The sequence below is a fragment of the Ranitomeya variabilis genome, chromosome 1 (genome assembly GCF_051348905.1).
Source record: "Ranitomeya variabilis isolate aRanVar5 chromosome 1, aRanVar5.hap1, whole genome shotgun sequence".
NCBI lineage: Eukaryota > Metazoa > Chordata > Amphibia > Anura > Dendrobatidae > Ranitomeya > Ranitomeya variabilis.
Window position 1 is genome coordinate 758,188,727 of NC_135232.1, and position 25,544 is coordinate 758,214,270.

At 44.6% G+C, this 25,544-nt stretch overlaps 2 protein-coding genes across 3 annotated transcripts in view; one reads left to right on the top strand and one right to left on the bottom strand.

Annotated features, from left to right (window-relative positions):
- The window catches only part of POLR2E (RNA polymerase II, I and III subunit E), a 34,827-nt gene extending 32,918 nt beyond the window's left edge, over window positions 1-1,909 (top strand). Inside the window, exon 7 of the mRNA XM_077271335.1 lies at window positions 1,583-1,909. Within this exon, the coding sequence (XP_077127450.1) occupies window positions 1,583-1,648 (66 nt within the window). The 3' untranslated portion in view covers window positions 1,649-1,909. The remainder of the gene's footprint in view (window positions 1-1,582) is intronic.
- A 17,620-nt stretch (window positions 1,910-19,529) lies between these two features.
- Window positions 19,530-25,544, bottom strand: part of ARHGAP45 (Rho GTPase activating protein 45) — a 175,749-nt gene continuing 169,734 nt past the window's right edge. Inside the window, exons 21-22 of one of the 2 annotated variants that reach the window (XM_077271361.1) lie at window positions 23,395-23,491; window positions 19,530-20,158 (exon numbers count right to left, since the gene is read on the bottom strand). In XM_077271361.1, coding sequence (XP_077127476.1) covers window positions 19,806-20,158; window positions 23,395-23,491 — 450 coding nt within the window. In that variant the 3' untranslated portion in view covers window positions 19,530-19,805. The remainder of the gene's footprint in view (window positions 20,159-23,394; window positions 23,492-25,544) is intronic. The other variant, XM_077271352.1, reaches the window with a different exon arrangement.

A 25,544-nucleotide genomic window follows, 5' to 3' on the forward strand; every position in this document is an offset into this window, starting at 1 on the left:
GGTGCAGTATCTGCAAAGACCACCCCTCATAAATGTATTTTTATATTGGATCTGCTTAGTCTCAGATGGAGCAACTGTATGGCTTTTGTGTAGACCATGAATCTAATTTTACCGTTTTTATGCACAATTATCTGTTTAATTGTTCTTATGTCAGTACGACTCTGCACTGTGATCAAGCCACACTAGCATGCTGGTATTAACCTACATGTTTGTGAACTTTTTGACTTCCAATGCCAAATTATGGTTTTAAACCACTTACAGCGTGAAACCCTTCATACACGCTTTACAGTCCGGAGCTGAAAACTGCTTTGTGTATCTGTATTACCAGTCACTTTAGCGAAGAGCTACTCCTGTATTTTCTACCCTCTCTGAATTCATCCTTCCTGTGGCGATGACTGCACACTCCTAGAATCCTTTACCTATTTCCATTATTATCTGCAATCTCTTTACTCTGGAACCAGGACAGGAATAGTCACAGCAGCTATCTGTTCAATTCTGTCAGAGGCAAGTGTCTACACTTAGGCTGGTTTCACATTTGCGTCTGTGCGCGCAGCGTTTGATCCGCATACATCGGCATGCGTCATGCGTACATATATTTAACATGGTGTAAGCATGAACATGCGTTCGCATGCTTTTGTGTACGCATGCGGTTTTTTGCGGCGAACGCAACATGTTGCATTTTTGGAGGCTTCAAATATGCGTAGGCATGCGGTTGAGTGCATTAAAAAGCGCATTACTATCTATGGGAACGCATGTCGCATACTTCGGACTGCGCAAGTCCAGGAACTGATTGAGACTCACCCTCCTGGAAATATCAAACGCATGCCCATAAAAAGCGCAAGCAAAAAAACACATGCACACGCAGTTTTTTTTTGTTTTTTTTTCCGTCATGTGTAAGCTGATGCAGATAAAAATGCCGTGTATGCATGCGTTTTGGCAAGCGTTTGCGTATGCAGATTATACGCTGCGCACATATACGCAAATGTGAACTTAGTCTTACACCACCTACCCTTCTGTAACATGGATGTAATCCTTCTCAAGAATTTGTCACCCTTCCCCCACCCCCTTCTCTCACTATGTTCCCACTAGTGGCCAATCTACTGCCAGACCCCTTTACAGACACTTTACACAAATCGGCTATGATCCCGTGCTGTACTGTCTGTATACTTTTTTTTTTTTTTTTGCTTCCTTCACACCATGTTCCTGTACGGTTAGACAGCTATTAGGCCAGTTTCATACTAGCGTTTCTGTACGCAGCGTACGCCTTTGCCTTGCGTTCGGCGGGCATGTCAAAATGATGCACGGGGACGCATCGGCATACAATTCATGTCCCTGCATACACAGTGTTAAATATAGGTACGCAAGATGCATGCAGATCTGTATGCTGGCGTACTCTGCGTACAGAATCGCTAGTGTGAAATCGGCCTTACACAGTACACAGCAGGGGCACATTTATAAGATTATCTCAGCACAGGGACCGTTGTTTTTTGTTTCTTATTTTAACAGATCCAGTTGTAGAACTTATTTTTATTCCGAGATCTGTTGATGAAAGTGTACTTTATACTTTTATTCTGTCTTGCAGGTGGTAAAGATCATACGTCCTAGTGAGACTGCTGGCCGCTACATCACATATCGTTTGGTACAATGAGGTTTGCAGTGACAACCTAGAGCACCTATTTGAATCCACATAAAGAGGAAGTGATAAAATGCAGAGCGTCCTTGGAAGATTTTCTAATATACTTTAGTCTGCATTTTTTAATTACTATAAACAAGTGTATTATGTTATCTGCATTTCTTTGTATATGCATTTCTGCAAGTGGCACAGGTGCGGTTATATTTAGCTTTTATAAAGTGATTTTTTTTTTTTTTGCCCTGTACCTCAAGTAAATAAATTCATTTTGATAAAATATATTTTTGTGTCTTTATCTCCTTTTCGACATGCGCTGTATATGTATGACTCTGCGGGAGCTGTGTTCCTGCAAACCGCCATACATATGCTTCCTTTTGATTGCTCGGGCTCAAACTGAGCGGCGCCACGATCAAGTGCTGGTGTCATCTGAGAGCCGATGCCCTGCAGCAATACCCACAATCAGTGCTTGCACCGATCGCGTGCGTTTAAGGCTGCTTTCACACTAGCGTCGGCCCGATGTACCGACGCAAACTGTGAAGAAAATTCCCGACGTTGGCAGCGGAAGCAGTCTTTGAGGTACGGGGAGGAGGGGGCGGAGTTTCGGCCACGCATGCGCGGTCGAAAATGGCGGTCCCGACGCACAAAAAAAGTTACATGTAACTTTTTTTGTGGCGGCGGTGCCCCAAAACACGACGGTTGCAACGTGTGGCACTGCGTCACAAATGTTAGTCTATGGGGAAAAAAACTCATCCTGCAGACAACTTTGCAGGATGCGTTTTTTCACCACATCGACGCATTGTGACGTGCACTGCACGACGCTAGTGTGAAAGTAGCCTTACTCAGTTGCTGCTGTCGATAGTTACAGCCACATTGATGGGCATCGCAGAGGGAGGGAGCTCCCTCTCTGCTCCCATCGGCACAGCACGACTGTGATCACGTTGTACCGATGGTCTCCATGGTGACCCTGGGCCAAAGATGGCTGTTGGTTTTTGTTAATTCAGCCTCCCAAAAATCAGAATAGAAAGCAATCAAAGTCCAGAAAATAGCACTAATAAAAATGTCAACTCGTCCCGCAAAAAACAAGCCATCCCATGACTGTGTTGGACGAAATATGGAAAAATTATAGCCGTCAAAATATGGGAATGCAAAGTTTGTGCAATAAAAAGTGTCTTTTAGTGTGGCACAGCAGTATCAATAAAGGGTAAGGTGCACCACTAGGTATGACTGTAAATAAGACGAGCAAGGAGGGTGCTGTATAATGCATGAGCGAACAATGGGCAATGGAGGAGAGGAAAAAGAATTAATGCATATGGAATGCACACACCTAAATATAAAGATGTGAAATGCAACTTTATTAACACCAAAACGCAACAACTGTTTTAAAACATTTAAAACTGGAATAGCAGCACCTGCGTTGTAAAATTGTGTGAAGTACTTGTGGGTTCAAGGTGTTCACCACACGTTTAAATAAATTCCTTGGGGGTGTAGTTTCTAAAATGGGGACACCTTGTGGAGGGTTTCCGCTGCTTAGGCACATCAGGGGCTCTCCAAACGTGACCTGACACCCGCAGACCGTTCCATCAAAGTTTGTGTTCCAAAATGTCGCTCTTTCCTTTGAGCCCTGCCATGCGCCCAAACAGTAGTTTTCCCACACATATGGGATATCTGCGTACTCAGAAGAAATTGCACAACAAATTTGGGGGTCCATTTTTTTGATGTTACCCTTGTGAAAATATAATATAAAATAAAATAAAAATTGGGATCTAAAGTAAAATTTGTGTGGAAAAAAAAAAAAAGTAGTATTTTTTTTTTTTTTATACACAATCCATTAATTCCTGTGAAGCACCTGAAGGGTTAATAAACTTCTTGAATGTGATTTTGAGGGGTGCAGTTTAGAATGGTGTCACTTTTGGGTATTTTCTGTCCTATATATGCCCCTCAAAGTCACTTGAAATGCGATTGTGGTCCCCTTCTTCACCTCTCGCTTCCTAAAACTCAATGTAAACAAAACCGAACTCCTCATCTTTCCCCCATCTCACGTATCCCCCCTACCTGATCTATCTATTATGGTAAACTGCATCACGTTCTCTCCCGCACCTGAAATCCGCTGCCTCGGGGTAACTCTCGACTCTGCCTTGTCCTTCAAACCGCACGTTCAAACTCTTGCCACCTACTGTCGCCTCCAACGCAAAAATATTGCCAGAATCCGTCCCTTCCTCACCCCACAATCTACTAAGACTCTTGTGCATGCTCTTATCATCTCCCGCCTCGACTACTGCAACACCCTCCTCTGTGCCCTCCCCGCTAGCTCTCTTGCACCACTCCAGTCTGTCCTCAACTCTGCTGCCCGGCTAATCCACCTCTCTCCTTGCTACTCCCCTGCTTCTCCCCTTTGCAAATCCCTCCACTGGCTCCCAATTCCCCAACAAATCCAGTTCAAACTACTAACACTGATCTACAAAGCCATCCACAGCCTGTCCCCTCCCTATATCTCTGAACTAATCTCCCAGTACCTTCCCTCACGTAATCTCCGATCCTCCCAAGACCTCCTACTCTCCACACTTATTCGTTCCTCACACAACCGCCTCCAAGATTTCTCCCGAATATCCCCCCATCCTCTGGAATTCCATGCCTCAACACGTCTGACTATCCACCACCCTCGGATCCTTCAGACGGAACCTGAAAACCCATCTCTTCAAGAAAGCCTATAGCCTGCAATAACCATTCTGCCGCCTCACCACCGCCAGAGCAGCCGCCTCACCACCACCAGAGCTGCTGCACCTCCGACCTTCTGTCTCTTCCCCACTATCCCATAGAATGTAAGTCCGCAAGGACAGGGTCCTCTCCCCTCTGTACCAGTCTGTCACTGTAAACTTGTTTACTGTAAATGTACAGCACCATGGAATTAATGGTGCTATATAAATAAATAATAATAATAAAAAATGGTTTTGTAAATTAACTATTTCTCCTTCGCCTCATTGGAGGACACAGACCATGGGTGTATGCTGCTGCCACCAGGAGGCTGACACTAAGTATTACAAAGAAAGTTAGCTCCTCCCCTGCAGTATACACCCCTCTGCTGGCTCCCAGCTAACCAGTTCTTGCTTAGTGTCCGTAGGAGGCACACGGACGGGTCTGCTATTCAGACCCAAAGAATCTTTTTACTTTTACCTTTTACCGGACGAAGGGAGCGACGGATTCTTTCATGTTCCGATCTCCCCCGAACCATCAACAGGCGAGCACTGGAGTTTCACCTCTCCGTATCCTCTCCTGCGACGTGGGAAGCCACTGCCTGAGCTGATTTTAGGGGCGACGGGCCCTTTCATGGGACCGATCTCCCCCCTCCCTTATCAGACGAGCACTGGAGTGTCACCTCCAGTATCCTCTTCTGCAGCCAGGCCTATCGGACATCAGCCCTGACCACCAGGTTTTACCCTCGGCTGTTCAGAGACACAATCCAGTGTGGCGTCCGAGCAGCCCCCACTGCACCACCACTATTAAGAGCGGATGGTACAAGGAGGCGGACGGTTCCTCTCCTCCTCCCTAACAGACGGATGATGGATTGAGGTTTATCCCTACACCGTCCACGCTGCACAGAACAGCGCTGAAACCCACATCCGCGGCGGCTCCATGCCGGGACGCGCACCGATGGTGAGTGGATCCATCTTCAGAGGGATATCCATAAAGGCGCAGGCAGCCTCAGCCACTTTCCTGTGGCCCACCTCTCTGAGGTAACGCTCTGGCCGGCTACAAAAATTTAGCCCCTGGCTTCGGCCGATGTGTAGGCCGCATCCCGGAAGTCTCCTGAAACGCCCCGCTGGTGTCGCCCGCCTGCTACAGAAATTTAGGCCCCGGCTTGGGCCTATTCAGCATCGTGTCCGTCGCTCCGCCCCCCGAGTTGGCGCTTCTCGCTCTCTGCGAGATTTTATCTACTCTGCAGCTCACAGTGGCCATCTTGGTCCACCTGGCCGGCTCACACTGGGGCAACGATTTTTAGCATTAAGGGGGCACAACCACTCTACATCAAGGCATTAAACGCGCAGGTATTCTCCGTTCTTAAAGGCGCATGTAGTATTGTCTGGTTTTAAAGGCGCATTTCCAGTATTGTCTGTTCTTAAAGGCGCAGGTCCAGTATTGTCTGGTCTTAAAGGCGCATGACCAGTATTCTCTGTTCTTAAAGGCGCATGTCCAGTATTCTCTGTTCTTAAAGGCGCATGTCCAGTATTCTCTGTTCTTAAAGGCGCATGTCCAGTATTGTCTGGTCTTAAAGGCGCATGTCCTGTTTTGGCTGGTCTTAAAGTCGCATATCTCGTATTGTCTGTTCTTAAAGGCGCATGTCCAGTATTCTCTGTTCTTAAAGGCGCATGTCCAGTATTGGCTGGTCGTAAAGGCACAGGTCCAATATTGTCTGTTCTTAAGGGCGCATGTCCAGTATTGTCTGGTCTTAAAGGAGCATGTCCAGTATTGTCTGGTCTTAAAGGCGCATGTCTAGTATTGTCTGGTCTTAAAGGCACGTGACCAGTTTTTCCCTGGTCTTAAAGGCGCATGGCCAGCATACCCTGGTCTTACGCACATGGCCAGTATGCCCTGGTCTTAAAGGCGCATGACCAGTATTCCTGGTCTTAAAGGCACGTGACCAGTATTCCCTGGTCTTAAAGGCGCATGACCAGTATTCCTGGTCTCAAAAGCACGTAACCAGTATTCCCTGGTCTTAAAGACGCATGACCAGTACTCCTTGGTCTTAAGGGCACATGTCCAGTATTACCTGGTCTTAAAGGCACATGACCAGTATGTCCTGGTCTTAAAGGAACATGACCAGTATGCCCTGGTCTTAAAGGCACGTGACCAATATGCCCTGGACTTAAAGACACATAACCATTATGCCCTGGTCTTCAAAGCATATGACAAGTATGTCCTGGTTCTTAAAGGCACATGACCAGCATGCCCTCCTCCTAAAGGCAGAAGACCAGTATACCCTGGTCTTAAAGACGCACGACCAGTATTCCCTAGTCTTAAAGGCGCATGACCAGTATTTACTGGTCTTATGGGCACATCATCAATCCTAAGCTGGTCACTCTAACTGAGCTCTAGAGCCTTCCGCCGCTCATCCCTAACCGCAACCCAGATATACATGGTCCCTTTCCTACATGGGAGCGTCCGCTAGCAGGGGCCGCAAGTGTTCTAGAAAAACGTACAGGCGTCTGCAAAACGGAAGTTTTCATTTCCTAATCTCTCCCCCATGATTTGTTGAGAACAACGCTGAATATGGATCGCATATTGCCTTGGATTGCAAGAGCTTCAGAAAAGGAGGGACTCTCCTATTTATACCATCAACAAATCGACGAGCAATTCACTGGACAGAAGCCGCTAAGTAGGTTGCCATACCTGGTCTGATTTTTATGGGCGACGGGTCCTTTTAAGGGCACCGATTCCCCCCACATCTCCAACAGACGAACTCATGCAGTGTCGCCTCCATGTATCCTCTTCTGCATCCAGGCCTAATGCCAAACAACCTGCCCTGTCCACCCGGGGACCTCAACTCTGGGGATTTACAGAGGCACACATCTTTGACGTCCGAGCACCCCCCTTTGTATCAATTTAGGGGATGATGCAAGAAAGCGGACGATTCCTCTCCACGTCCCTGTTAACAGAATGGTGGATCGAAGGTTCCTAATTTTCTACTCTGCACGAAGATGGCAAGAGGCCTGCTGGTTGCAGCCCCGCATTCTGCCACTTGGCAGTCTAACCGGGTGGAATTTCTTGTGGTATCCCTGCCCGATGTATCATCAATTAAAAAAAAAAAAAAAAAAACACAGACGGTCGGATAGCAAATCTGGTTCGTTCCGTCTTGTGGCTTCGGGTTCAGCGCTCTACCCTTCTTTAGCGCCACATGATGTTGCTTGACCAATAGTCTCCTGGTCAGACCTTATCTACTTCAATTCAAATCAAATCTTCTGAGCGGGAGACTAACAAGGGATCGTATTTTTTCTACAGACCCATCCAGCAGTAGAACCATTGTCCTGGACAGTCTAGATCTAAGGGATCTTGGTTTCACGAAGGAGAGAATGAAAACTATGATCATTCCTGGACCTCAAACTTCTAACAACCTTTGACAAGGCCCTCCTTTTTCAGATGCAGTTCCTCCGCTCAGCCATTACTTCAACAAAAAAAAAAAAAAGTGGAGTTTTCTGGCATCCATCGACATTCGGTTTTCTTACCCTCACATGTCTACCTTTGTCCCCTCTACAATTATCTCTTCTCCTTTCCATTCGCGAACAGCATTTTCAAGTCACGACCTTGCCCTTCAGCCTGGCTACCGCACCACAGTGGTCGCAACACTCATAGCAGTTGTCATGTGCTTCTTGCACCCTAGAAACATGGTCGTCCTGCCCTACTCGGTCGACTTTCTAGCCGCTCTACAAGGACTACGCTAAGTCGTCTATATCACTTGCAATACCCTCTCACTTGGGCTAGCAGCTAAACTTAGACAAGTTTTTTTCCTCATTCCCAGCCCAGCAGATCCTCTTTGACGATGATCCTGCACAAGAAGGATGGTAATTCTCTCTCTCTCGAGTCAAGGTCGTGGCCCTTCAACACGGAACTTGTGCACTTGATCACTCATTCCCTCGGTTCATTCAATTAGCTAGGAGGGTTCTGAGCAATAAGACGAAAACAGAAGTAGTTTTCTTTTGCTCCGCTCGTTTTCAGCAAGTCAATCAGGCTTTCAAAAGGTAGTCTCTAAGCTCCTTCCTCATCCAGAGCCTTCTTCTGGTCCAATGGTTATTGGGGATACCAATGCCCGTCTTCTTCTCCCGATCATTTCTCTGGGGATCCGAACAGTACAGCTAATCCTACTGCAGGTCCACTGCCCTTAGGCGGGTCAACCATCCGTCTTCAATTTGGATAATGCCACGGCTGTGCCATTCGTCAATCATCTCGCAGGTACCCACAGTCAAGCGCCATGGCCGAGGTACCTCGCACTCTCTGATGGGCCGAGATCTATCATTCGGTGATCTCAACAGTACATGTCCCTGGAGTAGAACACTGGGCGGCTGACATATTCAGCCGTCAGGGTTTTCTCCTCAAGTGAGTGGGAACTTCACTCGGAAGTCTTCCTTCACATCTGCCTTCACTGGAGTACTCCAGATGTAGGTCGGATGGCGTCCAAGCTGAACGCCTATGTACTCCAGTTCATGGTTTGGCTTCAAGATCCAAGTCCATCGCAGTGCATGCTCTGTTTCTTCCACGGTACCAATTTCCATAACTCCTCTTCCACTACGTCTGAGATCTTTTTGGAAGCAGAAAAGGCCCCCAGTGATCCCGGGAGACCCGCACTGACCATGTCAGGTTTTCTCGCTTGCGGTACTAGTATTTCTCCGTTTTTTTTTCGTCAAAACTGGAAATATGGACCTTCTCGCAGGGAGCCTTCACCTGTAGTTCTTCCCTACCACGTACCGTTAGATCTGGGGGACCTTAATGGTCCGGGGGACCTTAATGGTCCTGGGGATCTTACAGTAGACTCCTTTTTCGATCCAGACAGACTTTACTATCAGGGAACGTCACTCCCCTTTTTTCTCTGCGTTCTTGTCATCCTGATGAGTCTTCAGAGCTTGCCACTCTGTTCCTTTCAGTCTTTTTTCCTTATTACCATCAATGCATTGTTGGCCTCAAGCCATCCCCTTCCCTCGTTGCCAAGGTGGTTTTGTATTCCCACTGTTGCAGGGGCATTGTCCTCTCATCTCTTTCGGCTCCAGTCCACACAACGGAATGGGTTCTCCATAATCCGGAAGAAGTGAGTGCTCCAAGTGGGTACGTATCGAGGACGGCGTCCTTCCGAAGGTTGGACACTTTGCTTGGGCTTCTCGATGGTAAGTAGGCTTCCTGACGGTCACAGGAAGGGTTTAGCCGTTTTTCATCGGCCACGTTAGCCTGGTGGATTCTTTTCACCATCCAGGAGTCCTTCCGTGCTAGATGTCAGCCTATCTCCCTGTCTCAGGGCTCTAGGCACCAGGCGTCGGCAAGCACAACCGCAAGCTTGCGAATTCCTCCAGTCCGCATGCATTCTTGAAGCACTATAATTCACACACTTCCACAGATGTGAGTCTGGGCAGGCGGACTTTGCAGGCCGCCTTGGCGCACTTGTAAGTAGCGGTTACACGGCCTGATCTGATGTTGTCCCCACCCAGGGACTGCTTTGGGACGTCCCATGGTCTGTGTCCCCCAATGAGGCGAAGGAGAAATAGGGATTTTTGTGTACTCACCGTAAAATCCTTTTCTCCGAGTCATTCATTGGGGGACACAGCTCCCTCCCTATTATTAGTTGTATTTGTTTTTATCATTTGATATGTTATACTCTCATATATAATGTGACATGCTATACGCTTATATGTTGTTATTGATCTCCTACTGCTTTTGCACCGAACTGGTTAGCTGGGAGCCAGCAGAGGGGTGTATACTGCAGGGGAGGAGCTAACTTTCTTTGTAATACTTAGTGTCAGCCTCCTGGTGGCAGCAGCATACACCCATGGTCTGTGTCCCCCAATGAATGGCTCGGAGAAAAGGATTTTACGGTGAGTACACAAAAATCCCTATTTTGTGTTTGGGAGTGTGTCCAGGATGCTGAGCTGGGAGGACGCACATCAGGGGAGCACCTGTCAGGCTTTCCATGGCTATTCAGCTTACATAAAGGCCAATCTCTATCCTTCAATGGGTCCCCAGAGAATTAAGTCCCCAGAACCACCCCTCCCTCACCCGCACACTTGGGCCAGGCTGGAGTCGACCCAGCAACAGCCCTGGACACATTCCTGCTTAAGGCTACTTTCACACTAGTGTCGGGCACTGCACGTCGCAATGCGTCATTGTGGAGAAAAAACGCATCCTGCAAAGTTGTCTGCAGGATGCGTTTTTTCCCCATAGACTTATTTGCGATGCAGTGCCACACGTCGCAACCGTCGTGCGATGGATGCGTCGTGTTTTGGCGGACCCCCGCCACAAAAAACCGTTACATGTAACTTTTTTTGTGCGTCAAGACCGCCATTTTCGACCGCGCATGCGCTGCCGAAACTCTGCCCCCTCCTCCCCGGACCTTGCAATGGGGCAGCGGAAGCGTCCTAAGACTGCTTCCGCTGCTCACGTCGGGCATTTTTTTCACAGTATGCGTCGGTACGTCGGGCCGACGCAGCGCGATGGTCCCGTACCGACGCTAGTGTGAAAGCAGCCTAAGGAGCCGGCAACCCCAGCATTCCAGCACCATCTTAGCTCATTATTTCAGCCCTGCACCAGGAAGACAAGGTATTCCCTGAGTTAGGGGAAATGTTAACCCCTTCTGGTGGGGAGGGTGAGCCTGGAAAAGTTGATCTGGAGCAGTATTCAGGAGAAGGCTCCTTAAACTCTCAGACACTACCAGGACCAGGCACATCAGGTCTGATTACACAGGATAATGCACAAGATGGTCACATAGATACAGCAGGATTCCCCTCCTTCCATTCTGCAACAACAAAGCCCTGGTCTTCAACTTCCACCAAGGCCAGGGAAACCCCCTCTAAATGGACCCAGACTGACTGGGGCATGAGAGGACACAACAAAACTCCCAGCCACACTAACATCACAGAGGGACGGAGTGAACCTATGGATTACTCCTCTGACATGGAATATATACCCCATAATCCTCCCTCATCACCCTCAGCAAGGAGGAAACTACTCACACACTTCTCATCTAAGGATTTTAAGCCCTTAATAAATTAGGTCAAGAATGCTTGCAGAATGGAAATGGCGTGTTTAAGACCGTATCTGCAGCAACTTGCAGGCCGCATGGATACTTTGGAGGGGGACCATGACCCCACTAGATCGCATGTAACCGACCTCCAACAACTGGTTTTCTCACAACAGAAGACTGTAAAAGATTTGCAGGCTCATGTAGAGGACAGGTACAATAGGGGCAGGAGATGTAATATAAGCGCACGTGGCCTTCCAGCGACAAGTGGTCAGGAAAACTCTTAACTTATGTTATAAACTATTTTCAATTAAATCCTGGGGGACCCTCCTTCCGCGCCATTCAAGTTTGATAGGGCACACTGAGCCCAAAGGCTCTTCAGGTCCCCCCTGTGACCTAATTTGTTGCCTGCATGACTGAGAATTAAAAAAAGATAATGACAGGTCACAAAAAGTTAAAACCTATTTTGGCATGAAGATCCAGCTGTTCCCTGACCTAGCCACACAATTCTCCAGAAGAGGAGGCACCTTAAAATTGTACTAAAAATTCTGATGGATCTGCGAATTCCCTACAGATAGGGTTTATCTTTTGCCCTAACTGCTTGTCGAGAAGGAATATCTGCAACATTGGGCTCCTTGGAGGACCTTCCAGATTTCTGCTATGCTTTGTGTTTGTCTATTCCTAAGATTTCGGACTGGGATCCAGGCAACAGACGTGTTGGTGGAAAGTCCCGCCCTATGGGTTTCCTCGCTGAGAACATTTCTATTAGTGATGGACATTACTAATGCTTTTTCTAGTGCCTTGGGATCACTGTACTTAATGATCTATTTTCCTAAGTACTGACCAGTACTTTCTTTCTGATTATTAATGTGATTAGAGTAATTCTTCATAAAAGCATGGTTTCTGTAGGTTATACATATAATAATGCCTGGGGGGAACTATTGACTGTTTGTTTTTTTTGTTCTCTTCCATCTGCTCAGGACTAGTACTGGGCTCCTCCCCCACGAATAAGAATTTTGGAGTTACCTTGTTCTAGCCAAGTTCCTAGTGGGCTCATTTTGTTCCACAGGTGTAACCCCTTCCCAAGAGCTTTCCTGGGAAATATGGTATTTTGTATATTGAAGTTTGTATTTTATCTAAAAAATGTTTGGTGTCTTTGTCTACCCATTTTCCTTGTGTTTCTACTGCTCCCCTTTGCTCCAATACAGCTCCATCATTTGAAGTTGGAGAAATCACATGAGGGTCCTGGAAACTGACATCCATCCGGAGGTCCAAGATGGATGACAAGTTCAGAGTATCCCAACAGACATTGCCCTCTTAAGTATTCAATGTGACTTGCGTATTATCACATAATATAAGGGGTCTTAATTCCTCTAGGAAGAGAAGGCTCACCCTGAGGCCGGGGTCACACTTGCGAGAATCTCTCAGGAGTCTTGCGTCTCAATACCCAGCACTGCTGTCGGGACTGGAGCATTTAGCTGCATGTATTTCTATGCAGCTGAGCGCTCCGGTCCGAGTGCCGGCGGCAGTGCTTGGTATTGAGAAGCAAGACTTGTGCGAGTTTCTTGTAAGTGTGACCCCGGCCTGAAGGAGATAACGTCTCAGAGAGCATACATAGTGTTTTTTACAGGAAACACATAATGACAAAATAGGCAAATTTAAATTTGCAGTCAACCCTTTCCTCTTGGCCTATTCAATAATAACAAGAGAGGAGTTTAGCGATTTTAATCTCCTCAAACTGTCCATTACTGGTGACTAAGTGATCCGGGGGGTAGGTTTGTTGTCTTTGAAGCACTTATGAGGGGCAAACCAATAATTCTATGTAACATTTATGCACCAAATATAGTGGCTTACCGCCAATGGCGGCAGGCCACGCCACTGCTATGGGGCCCTGAGCCCGTTAGCGCCCACACCGGGCCTCCCTCTACCTGTCATACCCACACAGAATGATGGCTGTGGAAGTGTCTGCTGACGCTCCTTTCTCCATCATCATTGCTCACGCTGACAGACAGACTGGAGCTCCGGCCGCCAGCGCGAGCAATGAGGATGGAGGAGGGAGCGTCAGCAGATGCTTCCACCCCATCATTCTTCCTCGGTGTCTGTTGTGTCAGAGCAGCAATTCTAAATAAAAAAAAAAATGGGATAAAAAGGTGGATTAACACCGCGCTGCTTGAAAGATAGAAGTCCAAATGGATATTCAGATGAAAAGTGGCTTTATTCAACGCGTTTCGGAGTACTATGACTCCTTCATCAGGAAACCACAAAAGTATACAGATATACTTTTGTGGTTTCCTGATGAAGGAGTCATAGTACTCCAAAACGCATAGAATAATGCCACTTTTCATCTGAATATCCATTTGGACTTCTATCTTTCAAGCAGCGCGGAGTTAGTCCACCTTTTTCTCTTTTTTTTTTCTTTAATCTGGCTGGTCACGAGGAGACCGGTGGATCTGCAGCAGCTAATATTTCTATGAGCCTGTGTTGGGCTCTATCTGGTGAGTAAAATCTGATTAGAGGTATCTCTTAATACCCAGATAAGGCTACTTTCACACTAGTGAATTGCGTCGTTGCGACGTGCCGACGCAAGCAGTGAAAGCGCCGCACAACGGGGGCAGCGGATGCTGTTTTTCAACGCATCCGCTGCCCCATTGTGATGTGCGGGGAGGCGGGGGTGGAGTTCCGGCCGCGCATGCGCTGTCGGAAAAGACTGTCTCGACGCACCCAAAAACGTTACATGCAATGTTTTTTGGTGGGGACGGACCGACGCAAAACGTCGCAACCGTCGCACGACGGTTGCGACGTGTGGCAATGCGTCGCACTGCATCGCTAATGCAAGTCTATGGAGAAAAAACGCATCCTGCAAGCACTTTTGCAGGATGCGTTTTTTCTACAAAAGGACGCATAGCGACGTGCAGTGCACGACGCTAGTGTGAAAGTAGCCTAAGACCCTATTGCGCTTTTACTTTCCTTCCAGCTTTTTATTGAGAGCAGCAATTCTGACATGTCCGGCGCTTCACACCACAGGTTCAACATCAGAGCATCGGGTGGAACGAGGAGGAGTGAGTATTATATTTATTTTTCTTTTTTAAGTCAGTGACTGGTGGCCATAATAGAGTACGGCGGACCATGGGCTGTGTATTTTATTGTATGGAGGACCATGGGGGTGTATTATATTCTGTGGAAGACCATGGGGGTATATTATACTGTATGGTGGACCATGGGGGGATGCATTACCTGTGGAGGACCATGGGGGGTGTATTATACTATATGGAGGATCATGGGGGTGTGTTATATTGTATGCAGGACAATGGGTGAGTATTATATTGTATGGAGGACCATGGGGGTGCATTATATTCTATGGAGGTGTTGGTGCCCTCTACCTTATGGAAGGCACACAAGGCGGTGATGAGGGGTCATTGTATCAAGGAGATTGAATCTAGATTGAAAAAAATTGCAAAATTTGTATATAATAAACCTAGCTAGTACCGATAGCAGGGCATTTAAACCCGCTGATGACGTTGTCAACAGTGACAGCGACATCGAGGAACATCGTACTGGGAGTGAGCGCCGGTTTGCTCTCATCAGCACAACGTGGTGCGATCGCTTTGTGCTGACGGTCTCCATGGTGATCCACTGGCACAAGATGGCCCCGGGGTCCTGCAGGGAAGGTGGCTTGTCCCTTCCTGCTAAGAGCAGGAGCTGACACACCTCCTCCCCTGCCTGTCAGATGCTGCTCTGATGCCCTGCAGTGCAGAAGCATTGCAGAGTATCAGATCAGTGATCTGTCAGTAGAAGGATGATGTAAATATAAAAAAAAAATCCCCAAATGAACAAAAAAAAGAAAAAATATTAATTCAATAAATACATTTATTTATGTTAAAAAAAAGTACAGATATTTAGTATCACCGCGTTCGTGTATAAATCTGGTATCGTAATCGCATCGACCCAAAGAATGTTGTCTAATCACTAATGCTGCATGAAGAACCGCGTGAAAAATAAATAAAACCAATTATTCACCTCCTTTTGATTTTTTCATTATGCCTTCCAAAGATCGCAGTAAGGCTTGGCTCACATTTACCCTTAGTACTTATACCAGGGCTTCCATGTAAATATCTGAAATACGTGATTCAGACAGAGCGTCCGGCAAAAGATTCCGTATAATGAGGCAGATGGAGGCACTGTGGACACCGTAGGACCTGTGATCCGGCGGTGTCAGTCTTTTTAGGTGAGCATAAAAGCGCGGTTGACCACAGTTTTGTGCACTTCTGAAAAGAAGGACAATGCTGAACATAGGCCAGACGGAGTCCAGAGTAACTTTGCTGCCTCGTTATCATGAATGGATCCCTCAAGGGTTTCATCTGAATCATGTCAGTCGAATATGTACATGGAAACGCCGATGTAAGTGCTCAGCGTAGAGTGCTGGATAAATGTGATCCCAATGTAATCCCAATATGTAAAATGTTCTCAGCAAAATCTCCAACTCAATCCACTGGATCGCTGGTCAACTGTTAACCCTTATAATTTCCTAAGTCATGTTTAAAAAATTGTGGAAAATGTTATTTATTGACTATTTTGTGTGACATGACTCTAATTTAAGGGCATAAAAATGTAACGTTTGAAAATTGCAAAATGTTCAAAATTTTCACAAATAAACGTAAGTCATATCAAAGAAATTTTATCACTATCTTGAAGTACAATATGTCACAAAAAACAGTCTAGGAATCAGAATCAGTGTGATCCATTGAAGCTTTCCAGAGTTATGACCTCCAAAAGTGACAGTGGTCAGGAAGGTGAAAACAGGCTTTGTGGTGAAGGGGTTAAAGGACTGTGCCATGTCCTCGAGTCCTCTGGCTCTTAGGAGCGAGGAAGGTACAATCCACTATAATCCACCTGATATCTAATATATTCTATAACTTCTATAGAAAACTATGTAATATCCAGCATACACTTCCCTAAAATCCAAACTGTCGGGACACTTTACTGAAAAATTATTTATCCAATCTTAAACTACCCGTCCTCTCTTAAGAAGCATCAAGCGCCCTTAGAAAACAAGTTACTCAGGAAGAGATTGCCCCTTGGAAAGTCTCCAGGGCCAGATGGGATGATATATCTATATTTCAAAACCTTTGCTAAGGAGCTAATTCCTAATACGACTTAGCTGTTCAACTCATTTATGGAAGGCTCACCCATTGGAATGATAGACGACCTAGAATTTCTCACTTCCCATAGATCAAAGGGAGGTCTGTCAGTCCGATATATCATTAAATATTATTATGCTTCTTGGGCTTCATTATGGCCTTACAATAAATGGACCAAAATAGAAAAGTTATGGCTTGTCTATGGCTAAGTCTATTACGATACTAATTACCCTATTGGGCCCTATGCAGTTTATAAGAGAACTTCGTCTCTCATGTATAAAGCGCTATGGTCTGGCCTCTCCTAGTTCTCCAATTATATCCTTTATTTATCAACCCCTGATCCCAAATAACTTAGAACCAACAATGGTCCATCCGTGGATTTCAGATACAAGGACTTGGATGACAGGGACACATTGGAAAGTCTCTTGTTTGACATTATTAAATCTAAATTTTCAGTAACCAAGAGAATTCTTCCAATTTATGCAGATTAAGCACCTAGTGTTTTCATCATTTGGCTCAATGAATGTGTCCCAACCAACTGAATTTGAGAAGTAATGTTGATGGGGCCTGTCAACTAAGGGGTTGATATCTGATATTTAGAAGATTATAAACTCTCCTCAGGTGGATCCTCTGAAGAAACATCCCTATATGATTAAATGGGAGTCTCTCCTTGGGAAAGAGCTGTCCTTACAATGTTGGTAGCTTATTTGGGACAAAGAACGCCAAATCCTCCATTTGCATGTGATACAAAGAGAATCAATATAAGATTTTGATGTTTTGGTACTACACCACAGAACTCCTCCATAAACTGAACTTGCAGTGAATGGAAATTCTTTTATTCGGGCAACCAAATAAATGTTAATCATTTTCGGTCTTACAATCAGACCTTAATCAGAACTGATTGTCACCAGTTTGCTGGATTTACTGCATACAAGTGCGCTGGTGTGTGCGACTTCTGTCGCTGTGGAATGGCCATTTTTATAGTTATGGAAGTCGCATACACCAGCGCAGCTGTCTGCGGTAAATCCAGCAAACTGGTGGCAATCAATCCTGATTTAGGTCTGATTGTAAGACCAAAAATGTTTAACTTTTTTTGATTGCCTGAATAAAAGAATTTCCATTCACTGCAAATTCATTTGCGTGTCAAGTTTTACTTCTGTGAGATACAGGCTGGACATCCTACTTGAGCACCCCTTTTCATACAAGGAGTGCCTTATAACGGTTTCTTCCATAAACTGAACCCCCAGTATCCAAAGTTTTGCTGAAGATTCTCAATATCATATCTTCTGGTCTTGCACTGGGGTGGTCGGATTTTTGGGAGTTAGTGAAAGTTTTAATACAAAAGGTACTTTTCGTGGAAGTTGAGCTGGATCCTGCAATCTATTTGCTAATGTTTCTCCTACAGGGATGGGAAGAACTCATCTAAATTATTATTGCATATATTAACCCCAGCTAGGTGTTTGATCGCTCTTCAATGGAAACAGACCACTCTACCCTCTTGCCAAAATGTATTAAATAGAATGACTGATATTCCTAGAATGGAATACATGACAGCTTTAATGAATGCTAAGGTTGATAGATTTGACACTGCTTGGGCTCCCTGGGATTATTTATGGGCTCAAAACAATAGCTAGGACCTTTTAAGACTGCTGTACCCTTTTTTCCCACCCCTTAATGTGTGTGTGCCCTGTCTTCTGTTTGTCGATTGTTAAATAAAACATTTGAATTTAATAAGTGGATGGGGTTTGTTGTATTATGGTATCAGATGTACGGTAACTAATATATAAAGTTTTTTATTTGGAACTTGAGTCTTTTATTGTTTTAGTTTGCAATATGTTTTGATGCCACTAGAGAGAAATATTTTCCATCAGTTAAACTTTAATGTAACCTATCCTCATTAATTATTTTACTTTGTCTATTTTGCTTGTAAAAAGCTGAATATTTTGTGCTTATTTTCATTGTTAAAAATGTATAAAACTTAATAAAAATTACCGTATAATTTTGTGCTGAAAACGCCCCCATCGGCTTATACAAGTGTCAATTGTCCCAGAAAGACGGCACGGGAGGGGGAGCGGTGGAGCAGTGGGTCACAGAGGCAGGAGGCGGCGGCTGCGGCTTAAGCCTGTGCCGCTGCTAAAGAGAAGTGCCGCTGCTAAAGAGAAATGCCGCTGGCAGTGAATATTCATTTCTCTGTAATAGCGCACAGTGACAGCCGCCGACTTCCAGCACACATCCTACGTACCTTCCCTGCGTGCCCTCGCTGCATCTCATTCGTTCTTGGCGCTCATAGGCGTGGAGTTAATATTCATTATCTTAATGAGCAGGGCCACGTGATTGCTCGGCAGGAAGAGCTGCTGGTGCTGGAACGAGATGCAGTGAGGGCATGCAGGCAAGGTAAGTAGGATGTGTTGGTTTTTTTCATAAGAGCCATGCATACAAGGATAGGGGATAAGGAGCCATACAAGGACAGCGACGGGGCAGCCTTGCATACAAGGTCAGGGACCGGGAAGCCATGCATACAAAGACAGGGATGGGGGAGCCATGCATACAAGGACAGGGACGGGGTAGGCATGCATACAAGGTCAGGGACCGGGAAGCCGTGCATACAGGGAGGGGAGAGCCATGCATACCAGGATAGGGATGAGGGGACAATGCATACCTGGCTTATACTCGAGTCAATAAGTTTACCCAGTTTTTCGTGGCAAAATTAGGTGCCTCAGCTTATACTCGGGTCAGCTTATACTCGAGTATATATGTATAGTAGTTATTTAAAAAAAACTTTTGTGACATAACTCGTTGATTTAAGGGTATAAAAATTAAAAGTTTGAAAATTGCAAAATTTTCTCCAAATTTCCAATTTTTTCACAAATAAATGCAAGTCATATCGATGAAATTTTACAACTATCATGATGAACAATATATCACGAAAAAACATTCTCAGAATCAGTGGGATCTATTCAAGTGTTCCAGAGTTATTACCACTTAAAGAGAGACTGGTCAGAATTGAAAAATTTGGCCTGGTCAGGAAGGTGAAAATAGGCTCGGGGGTGAAGGGGTTAAGGAAAAGTTTTTTTATTTTAAGCAATTACACATTACAAGATTTATAATTTCCACACAAAAATGCACAATCTCTTTCAGTCTCTGCGGAGCTGCTGCTTGAGGTCAGTCAGTTCCCTTGTACCATCACTTTTCAGGATACACGGATTTTCAGTACACACAAAGCTGAAAGCTGCTGCTTTTATTATAAATCTATCACTTTGAATGATAAATATTTGCTTTGCTAGGCACTACGGATAGAAAAATCCCATAAGGAGGTTGCAGTCATTTAAACAAACTGTGGACAGTGTTCAGTTGGAGAGCTCAATACAATTTTTCCTTGTAGCACATGGATATGGGGGAGAGGACGATGGCAGTGCAGAGGAGTCCTCAGAAATGGAGAGGCCAATAGTACATTGTTAGACTGGTTTGTGTTATTTTCTGCTAGGTTTCCTTGACTCGGAGCATTATCTTCCTCAGACTCTGATTGAGCATCAGCTCCAATGTAAGGGATGTCATCTGTGCTGGTCTCACTGTGCTGTTTTGAAAATTGGGCATGTGTGGATAAACTTTCCCATGCATGTTGGATTTCTTCTCCACCATCTGACTCTGATTCCGAATCTACAGATGAGCCAAGTGATGCTAAAAGTAATAAAATAACAATTTACAACTGCAAAAAACCCGATGCCTGGATCTCCTCTTTAATGATAATATTAGTTATACATAGATCCTTCATATTTCTGGCATGTCTGTAAAGCCGGTACAGCGATAGGAGCGAAAATATACAGGTGCTTCTCATACAATTAGAATATCATCAAAAAGTTAATTTATTTCAGTTCTTCAATGCAAAAAGTGAAACTCCTATATTATATAGAGTCATTACAAACAGAGTGATCTATTTCAAGTGTTTTTTTTTCTGTTAATGTTGATGATTATGGCTTACAGCCAATGAAAACCCAAAAGTCATTATCTCAGTAAATTAGAATACTTTATAACACCAGCTTGAAAAATGATTTTAAAATCCAAAATGTTGGCCTACTGAAATGTATGTTCAGTAAATGCACTCAATACTTGGTCGGGGCTCCTTTTGCATCAATTACTGCATCAATGCAGCGTGGCATCTGTGGCACTGCTGAGATGTTATGGAAGCCCAGGTTGCTTAGATAGCAGCCTTCAGCTCATCTGCATTGTTGGGTCTGGTGTCTCATCTTCCTCTTGACAATACTCCATAGATTCTCTATGGGGTTAAGGTCAAGTGAGTTTGCTGCCCAATCAAGCACAGTGATACTGTTGTTTTTAAACCAGGTATTGGTACTTTTGGCAGTGTGGACAGGTGCCAATTTCTGCTGGAGAATGAAATTTTCATCTCCAGAAAGCTTGTCGGCTGAGGGAAGCATGAAGTGCTCTAACATTTCTTGGTAGATGGCTGTGCTGACTTTGGTCTTGATAAAACACAGCAGATGACATGATTCCCCAAACCATCACTGATTGTGGATACTTCACACTAGACCTCCAGCAGCTTGGATTGTGTGCCTCTCCACTCTTCCTCCAGACTCTGGGACCTTGATTTCCAAATGAAATGCAACATTTACTTTCATCTGAAAATAACACCTTGGACTACTGAGCAACAGTCTAGTTCTTTTTCTCCTTTGCCCAGGTAAGACACTTCTGGCATTGTGTATTGGTCATGAGCGGCTTGACACAAGGAATTCAATGCTTATAGCCCATGTCCTGAATATGTCTGTGGGTGGTGTCTCTTGAAGCAATGATTCCAGCAGCAGTCCACTCCTTGTGCATCTCCCCAAATTTTTTAAATGGCCTTTTCTTGAAGGGAACCTGTCACCCCCAAAATCGATGATGAGCTAAGCCCACCAGCATCAGGGGCTTATCTACAGCATTCTGGAATGCTGTAGATAAGCCCCGATGTATCCTGAAAGAGGAGAAAAAGAGGTTATATTATACTCACCCAGGGGCGGTCTAGCTGCGGTAGGCGTCGCGGTCCAGTCCAGAGCCTCCCATCTTCTTAGGATGACGTCCTCTTCTTGTCTTCACGCTGCGGCTCCGGCGCAGGCTTACTTTGTCTGCCCTGTTGAGGGCAGAGCAAAGTACTGCAGTGCGCAGGCACCGGGAAAGGTCAGAGAGATCTGGCGCCTGCGCACTGCAGTACTTTGCTCTGCCCTCAACAGGGCAGACAAAGTATGCATGCGCCGGAGCCGCAGCATGAAGACAAGAAGAGGACGTCATCATAAGAAGATGGGAGGCCCAGGACCGTGACGCCCATTCGACCGGACCGCAGCGGGCACGCCCCTTGGTGAGTATAATATAACCTCTTTTTCTCATCTTTCAGGATACATCGGGGGCTTATCTACAGCATTCCAGAATGCTGTATATAAGCCCCTGATTCTGGTGGGCTTAGCTCATTGTCGATTTTGGGGGTGACAGGTTCCCTTTAACAATCTATTCAAGGCTGCGGTTATCCCGGTTGCTTGTGCACCTTTTTCTACCACACTGTTTCCTTCCACTCAACTTTCTATTAATATGGTTTGATACAGCACTCTGTGAACAGACAGCTTCTTTAGCAATGACCTTTTGGGGCTTACCCTCCTTGTGGAGTGTGTCAATGACCGCCTTCTGGACATCTGTCCAGTCTTCCCCATGATTGTGGAGCCTACTGAACCAAACTAAGGGATCTTTTCAAATCCTTAGGAAGCCTTTGCAGGTGTTTTTTGTTAATTATTCGAAAATTTACTGAGATAATGAGTTTTGGGTTTTCATTGGCTGTAAGCCAATAGGTCACTCTGTTTGTAATGACTCTTTATAATATATGAGTTTCACTTTTTGTATTGAAGAACTGAAATTAACTTCTTTATGATATTCTAATTTTGTGAGAAGCATCTGTACATGTGTAGCGTTAGTAAATCTTAAAAAAAAAAAATAACCTTGAAGGCACTGGTCTTTTAGCTTCAAGTTTGCCAATAAACTGTTGTATGTACTATGCACATTAATAATGTGTTTCAAATTCAAATGTGACACAGAGCTAGAACTGCTTAAAAATGTAGAGGTGATTATTGGTTGGCTTGCTTTGTTCCAATAAGCTTAATTAGAGCGATAACGATGGACTTATACTTTGTAACTGGAACTAATACTATTGCTCAACAATTTAATAAAAATTGAAAGTAATAGCCAAGCATTTGAACTATGCTCAATTCTAGGAAGCCACTCCTCCTGATTCAGGCCGCATACACATATTCCTTGCTTCCATCAAAAACATATTCCTTGCTTCCATCAAAAATCCGTAGGGTTCAATTATAACATTCCTGGAGCCTGTACCTGTAATTAGTAGGAACTTATTATATGTGTTTCTACTGCACTGCTTCTATATCAATAGGATCATGATTGCATATGTACCAAGTAGTGATGAGTGAACGTGCTCGGATAATGTCTTATCTGACTATGCCCGGGTGTTATCTGAGCATCTGGGAGTGCTCATATATTATATTCCAGTCCCCGCAGCTGCATGATTTGTGGCTGTTAGACAGCTTCAACTCATGTGGGGATTCCCTAACAAACAGGAAATCCCTGCATGTGCTCAGGTTGTCTAACAGCCACAAATCATGCAGCTGCGGGTACTCGAACATAATATACGAGCACGTTGGCTCATCATACTTGGTACATATACAGTCATGATCCTATTGATATAGAAGCAGTGCAGTAGAAACACATGTAATAAGTTCCTACTAATTACAGGTACAGGCAACAGGAATGTTATAATCACTAGTCATCACTAGTACCAAGCTCCTGACTATATTGGCTGTTATCATTTCACTCTAGGAATGTAAGCAAGGGATTTGTATCAGAAGAGCAGATATGTAACTCACCTCTGAACACTGTAGACTGGAAATCGCTAGCAACTTCAGCCACTTCCTCTTCAGTCGTGATGTGAAGTTCAGGTACACTTTCATGGGAAGAGGAGTCCTGCAGATAAAACACACAACCAAATCCATATTGAAGCAAACTTCTAGTTTATTCTTGTAGAACCCTCCCGTTTGCAACCTTTCATGCCTCATGGATCAGAGCTACCTCAGTGAGAAATTACAATATCAACGCTGGATGTTGTTATAGTGCTATGGGCTACAAGATCATATGATTTATTATGGCCTCCCTCAGGCCAATTTATCATGAGAATTTTGGATCTTAATTTTCATTGGCAATTTTCTCATATGAAAAAAAAAAATTGCAAAGCTTCTCCTGTCCACTACAATGTTAAAACTTGACAGCATAAAGATGGAAATGTGCAGTCCATGATTTTCACAGACCAATAGACTTGTATCCATGACTTAGATCAAAAGCTGACCGCTCTATTTTTATTTTTGGAAAAATGTCAGGCAAAAAGCCCAGATATGTGAACAGCTTGATAGATTACAATGGGTACTCGTTCTATTCCTTGAAAACATGGATAGAACATGTACTTGCAAAACATTGTCTGAATGAGGCCTCTTTGTGATTATCTGCTATCCTAGCCAATGATGACCAGTGAGTTTGAGCATGGTGGTCAGACTGTTAATTTTACTTCACTGTGGCTATTTGTCTATGCTGTCCCTTTACTCATCTACAGTAGTGTTCAAAATAATAGCAGTCCAATATGACTAACCAGATTAATCACTGTTTTTGGTATAAATTATATTACCAAATGTCAAACAATTTACTAGTTGGTGTAGTAGATTCTAAGAAAACCAAAAGACAGCATTAATGATCTCCATCTTTTTGAGTCTGTGTATTAGAATAACTATTTTGAAAGGGGGTGTTCAAAATAATAGCAGTGTGGAGTTAGTGAGGTCAATCATTCTGTGAAGAAACAGGTGTGATTCAGGTGGCCATTATTTAAGACCTTTGAAACCCTGAGAAATATAGGTAGTTCGAGACATTATTCAGAAGAACAGCTTACTTTGATTAAAAAGTTGATTTGAGAGGGTAAAACTTATAAACAAGTGCACAATGATAGGCTGTTCTGCTAAAATGATCTCCAATGCTTCAAAATGGAAAGCCAAACCAGAGATATGTGGAAGAAAATGGGAGACTACCACTCGAATGGATGAAAAAATAGCCAGAATGGCAAAGGCTCAGCCAATGATCAGCACCAGGATGATCAAAGATAGTCTCAAGTTACCTGTGAGTATTGTGACAGTGAAGATCCCTGTGTTAAGCTAATCTTTTAGCAAGAAGTCCCTGCATAGTCCCACTGTTAAAAAAAAATACATTAACTAAAGCTCAGGCGCCTGGCCTCTCTGACCTCTCCCAGCGCCTGCGCACTGCAGTACTTTGCTCTGCCCTCAACAGGACAGAAAGTACGCCTGCGCAGGAGCTGCGACAGGAAGCAAAGAAGAGGACATCATCGTATGAAGCTAGGAGGCGCCGGACTGCTACACCCATCGGACCGGGACTGCCCCTGGGTGAGTATAATCTAGCCTCTTTTTCTTATCTTTCATGTTACATTGGGGGCTTATCTACAGCATTACAGAATGCTGTAGATAAGCCCCTGATGGCGGTTGCCTTAGCCTATAGGCGAAAAATGTGGTGACAGATTCCCTTTAAGACTATTGGGTTAAACTTTCCCTATTGTCCTTCAGTCAGAGTGTTTTTTGTGCCTGGTTGGACAATTTATTGTACTTTTAGTATATTGGATTTTTAATATGTTCAATAAAAGTTAATTTTTAGGGGTATTAGTTTTTTGATGAGCTCTGTTTCTCCAAATGTCACCTTTACAATTTTTGTTAAACCATATAGAGTGGCCAGACCAACCCCCGGACCTTAATCCGTTAGAACACTTGTGGGGTGACCTTAAAAATGCCATTTCTGAGGCAAAGCCAACAAATGCCAAAAAATTGTGAGATGTAGTCAAAGCATCCTGGGCTGGAATAACAATTAACAGCCAGAAGTTGGTTGACTCTATAAAACATAGATGTGAAACAGTTTTAAAATCTGTGGGTATACAACTAAATATTAGGTTAGTGATTCACAGAGATGCTAA